This window comes from Condylura cristata, unplaced genomic scaffold (genome assembly GCF_000260355.1).
Source record: "Condylura cristata isolate star-nosed mole 26May11 unplaced genomic scaffold, ConCri1.0 scaffold00034, whole genome shotgun sequence".
Taxonomy (NCBI): domain Eukaryota; kingdom Metazoa; phylum Chordata; class Mammalia; order Eulipotyphla; family Talpidae; genus Condylura; species Condylura cristata.
The window spans coordinates 2,234,623-2,239,445 of record NW_004567135.1 but is presented as its reverse complement, the minus strand read 5'-3'; the positions used below and the strand labels follow the sequence as shown (position 1 = coordinate 2,239,445).

The window sequence follows — 4,823 nt, the reverse complement described above, 5'->3', positions numbered from 1 at the left end:
GGGGCGGCCCCGGGGCGTCCCGGGGAGGGGGCGAGGGCCGGGCGAAGGGTCGGGGGCTCGCCGAGGCTCGGCTGGGTCCGGATGCGCGCTGTGTCCGGGCGCTCCCCTCACATTGAGGAGGAGGCGGCCCCCACCCCCCCACTATCTCCCCCCCCACCAGCAAGACCGTCTGCGAAGGCGGCGCAAAATCCAGGACTGGATTTCTCCGCTAAACCCCGGGCTGGATTCCCTGGGACTCGGACTCACCCGCCCAGTGACGAGCCCCCTCCCCGAGCGAGCGCGCCAAGGCGGGGGAGCGCGGCGGCGGCTGCATTTGCGGACCCCGGGACGGCAGCCATGGGCGGGAGTCGCGGCGAAGGCCAGCGCGTTGGGGCGCTGGCATTCCCCAGAACTTGAAGTGGGAAGGTGGGAAGCCCCATATGGCTTTCCCAGGACCCCCTCTTCTCCCTCAGGCCTTAGAGCATTCGTCTCCCTGTGACCCAACCCCCCCCTCCCCAACAGACCGACAGGGCCAAGACTTGAGGCCAACTGTCCCAAAGTGAACCTGAGCAGTGGCCCGGGACAAGCTTGGGACTTAGCAGGGGAGGGGGGGTGCGGGAGGGAGGGGGCCCGGGAGGGGAGCGTCTGGGGGCCCGGGAGCCTGGGCGGAAAAGTGAGTCAAAGGCTCCAGGTCAAGGTGGAAGGAAAAGGAAAAACGTGTACAGATTGACACCCCCAGTACCAAAATGCATCCCGTCTCCATAGCAACCGCAGCTCCCAGAGCCTCAGAAACAGCAGGGATAAGCAGAGAGGATGGATCTTGGGTATGCCGGGCGGGGGACCCGCCAGGGGGTTTGGGGTTACTGGAGGCTCTGTCCTCAACCCCGTTACCCACGCGTGGGGTACTTAGCACCCCCAGCTATAAGCGCCCCTCAGATGAGGCACTGGGCAGCAGTCTCTTCTGTTTTTCCACTCAGTCTCCTGAGGTTTTCGGCTGGAGCTCTTTTAGAAGGTTGAAGAGGAGGTAGAAAGAAGGGGTGATGTCTGTCCTGTGTCCCTCACACCTCTAGGGACCTTGGGGTTCAGTGCTCAATTTCCCCCAGTCCAGGGAGAAGGATGAAGGGGTTAGGCCAATGGGAGCAGAGGCTGAGACTCAGTGAGGAGAGGGTGGGAGTCGCCAGAAGTCTCCCCAAGCCTTGGAGACCCCTCCCTAGGACATGGGGAGTCTCAACATTCCCCTAATTCGGCGTCCCACCTCCTGACGCAGCCCAGACTATAATAAGTGCTGTCGTGGGCGGCTCTTGGAGGCAGGAGCCAGCGGCAATCTCCAAGCCTGCGAGGCCTGGCAGGGGGTGAGGGTGGGAGGTGGAGCCAGGACTCTGGGTGCCCTCTGTTGCCCCCCCCCACCTGTGCCCACCACCTGGCAGGCCCTCCACTGAGGTCAGCAACTTCTCCCCCTCCACTCCCTGCACCAGGATGACACCATCCCCAGGAGAGGACATTTTTCAGCCTGGGACAGGGGGTGAAGAGCTGTTGATTCTGGCTTAATTATCCTTCCTTTGGGGCCTCAGTTGTTTTTTTTTTTTTTTTTTCATGTTCAATGGGAACAGAACCCTGATTTTAGGGGAGGAGAAGAAGAAATCACTTATAAGGAAAGAAGGGAGCTCATCAGCCACGTCAGGCCCTGTCCCTCCTCCTGCAGAGCTGAGCAGGCCGCCCCCCACCCCCACCTGGGCATAGGCCCTCCCCTTTTTTTGCCTAGGGGCAGGGGCTTAGCTCTCCTCTCCCTCCCTGGCAGTTCCCAGGGGGCCGCCACCCCCAAGTCAGCCCTTTTAATCACCAAGGTGGGTTGAGGGTAAGGGCATCAGACTGTTCCCCTGAGAGCCCGGACCAAACTGTGCCTTCCCCACTTTCTGCTCGGGTCTCCGGGGGCCTCTGGGCCTCTCCCAGCAGAAGGGGCCCCTGCGTCGGGGCCCCACACGGAGAGGCTGGAAGGGACGCAGGATGGGGGGTGAGCTCCCAGCGCCTTCCTGGGCAAAGCAGCCTGTGTGTTAGCTCGGGTGGGTGAGGCCAGGGGCCTCCAGCCCTGCCAGTGCTGTAGCGGTGGGGCCTGCGGACGGCGAGAAACCGTCGCTGCCTGCCGGCCTGCCACAGCACCGAGGGCTGTGGGCCGGAGGATGTGGCGATGGTGTTGCCATGGCAGCACTTCCTCCCTGTGTTGTCATCACTTGCTCTAATGGCACTGAGGAGGTAGAGCGGAAGGTGTGTGGGGAGACAGGAACAGGCACATGGGGGAGGAGAAGGGCCCAGAAGAGTGCTGAGGCCCCTCCGCACCTCGCCTGAGCACAGCACGGGGAGGGTGTTCGCTTGGCCGTCCGCAAGCCTGAGGTCTGTGTGTGTGTGTGTGCGCGCGTGTGGCTCTCTCCGCAGCTGGAGAACAAGAGGTCACTGATCCTTCGTGGGTCCTGGGAATGAGCACACGCTCCGGTCCCAGAACCTCCTGGCCCAGGCTGCTTCCTGCCCTGGGCTCCCAGGCAGGGTCCGCGCAACCAGGGGCCTGTCCCAGCCTGCCCCCACGCCCCCCCCCATGCCCCCACTGCCAGAAAGGTCAGCTCAGCAGTGACCTGAACTTTGGCCCCTTGAGAGCAGGCCCAGAGTTGGGGAGAGCGGAGGGGCGCCTGCCCTGTCTGCTCCCATCCCTTTCCCAGATGTGCTCTCCCCCGGGTCCCAGCTGCCCTGGGCCCTAGAAGTAGCTGGCAGGGAAGTGATAGACGATCGGCCACTTCTGGTCACTGCTACTCCCCGAGTTGGGAGCCAACCTTTCTCTTACCTTGTAGACTGTCCAGGGAGGCTCGGATGCTGTCCCGAAGTCCAGGGTCACTCACCCGCTCCACCTGCTTCCTGAGGTGTTTTAGAGCCTGTTTGGCCACCTCATGTCTTCTGACTTCTGCTCTCACTGCAGCTATAGTCAGCTGCCTGTGGGCATGCATGTTGCCCAGACCTGTTTTGCTAGGTTAACAGCAACCTCTGGCGCTGACACCCATGGCCCCCCAAGCCCCCAGCCCCCCAAAGCCCCCTCTGCGCGCCTCAGCACTCCCGCCCCAGGCCGCCCTTCCGCCTGTCGTCTGTGGGCCTCACTTCCTGACTGATGAATTGCAAACCCACAGCTTGAGGCAGGGCTGCCTCCTGCACCTTCCACTCCCTCTAGCGTCGGTCGGCCGGCGCTGCCAGCCTCCGCGGGCTCCCGGGCAGGTGCGCGGGGTCTCGCACCGCGGCCTCCTATGGAAGTGGGTGATGAGGTGGTGTTGGCCCGGGGGGTGTGGCAGGCCGGTCGGGGCCTTCCCAGACTCGTGGGAGCCGCAGGCCGGGGGTCGGCCGCCAGCCAGCGTTCACGGGCCTCCGTCCGCACACTCGTCTGTCTCCGTCTGCCTCGGCGCAGGCCTCTTTCCTGTCCACTTGCACTCCCCACTCCCACTCAGTCCCCAGGACCGCGGAGCCTGCCTGCTTGTGTCTTGCGAGGTAACCCTCCCTCAGTCAGCTGCCCCTTGCCGCCACCCCCTGGTTAGAGGGACAAGCACTCATGGGGCCACAGAGGCCTACAGTCAGACAGAACCGCCGTGATTTGCATTCAGCTACTTTAATGACGAGCTGGCTTATAGCAAGGGCGCTGGCTGGTTCACACCATCCTCCCGACAGGCCCAAAGGACCTGGCCACCCCTTTCTGCTGTAAAGGAAGCAGCAGCTGGGCCCCCTGGTGGCGCTGGGTTGAAGTGCAGCTATGCCGCTGCGCGCAGCCACCCAGCACAAGCCTGGGGGTGACCCACAGGGTGCAGCAGACCCCGCCTGTCTCCCCGCTGCCCCTCAGCAGTGTGTTTCAGCAGATCCACCTGTTCTGCTCCTGTCTCCGGTGAGTCCTCTCACCCCCACCTCTGGCCTGGACCCTAATTCTGTGTGCATAAGTAATTCTCAAAATAAAAAAAAAAAAAAGGGAACAGCAGCTCAGTGAGGCAAGAAGAGGTAAACCAGATACAGATCTAGGGCTCTGGTGAGAATTCTGATGCCCGCTCACCCCACCACACAAAGGCAGCACGAGCGCTCCCTTCGGCCGTGACACCTCTGTCTTGTGCTTCGAGGACCTGAAGGAGCGGAGCGTGGATTAGGAATGCGGGACGGAGTGAAGCTGGGAGGGACGTGTGGAGGGCAATGGCTCGGCCTCAGGACTCGGCCCTTCCTGGCCCTTGGCCATCCTGCGATCTCCTTGGCCTCGTGCATGAGGGCGAGCGCAGGTAACTTGTAGCGCTGAGCCGCGGCAGGGCGAGGACTGCTCTCCAAGCTGTCCGGCGGCCGAGCAGGGCCCGCTGGCCGCGGGCCAGGTACCGTCACAGCCTTCTACACCAGTAACTCATCACTCTCATAGCCCAGGGGACAGCTGTGCCGCTGCGCACCCCCATTTTGCAGATGGGGAAAAAACAGGCGCAGAGAATTTGCGTAACTGAGCAAAGCTACACCGTTGCCAAGCGGCAACGAGGACCTGCAGCCCTGGCCCCAGCCTGCGGCCCTCCGCTGGGCACTCAGCCTCGGGACACCCCTGGCATCTGCCTGCCCTAGCCGAACCCCGGCTTTCTCACGGGGTCGAGGGATTCTGCGCCGTGCGAGCATTTGAGAACCGACACGGCGCGGGTGATGCCCGGGGCGCGGGGTGGGGCCCGCGCTGCCTTCACGATTGCGGCACTCAGCCCGCCGCCTTTGTTCTTCTGCGGGACCTGGGTCGGGCGCGGAGCACCCCCGTGTGCGCCGTCACTGGCACACGCAGAGCGCCGCGCCGCCTTCCGGGCACGCGCACC

The 4,823-nt window shown here is 63.7% G+C and overlaps 1 protein-coding gene across 1 annotated transcript in view; it reads right to left on the bottom strand.

Annotated features, from left to right (window-relative positions):
- AGAP2 (ArfGAP with GTPase domain, ankyrin repeat and PH domain 2) overlaps positions 1-2,981 on the bottom strand; it is a 23,055-nt gene extending 20,074 nt beyond the window's left edge. Inside the window, exon 1 of the mRNA XM_004692414.1 lies at positions 2,810-2,981. Within this exon, the coding sequence (XP_004692471.1) occupies positions 2,810-2,969 (160 nt within the window). The 5' untranslated portion in view covers positions 2,970-2,981. The remainder of the gene's footprint in view (positions 1-2,809) is intronic.
- Positions 2,982-4,823: the final 1,842 nt, after the last annotated feature.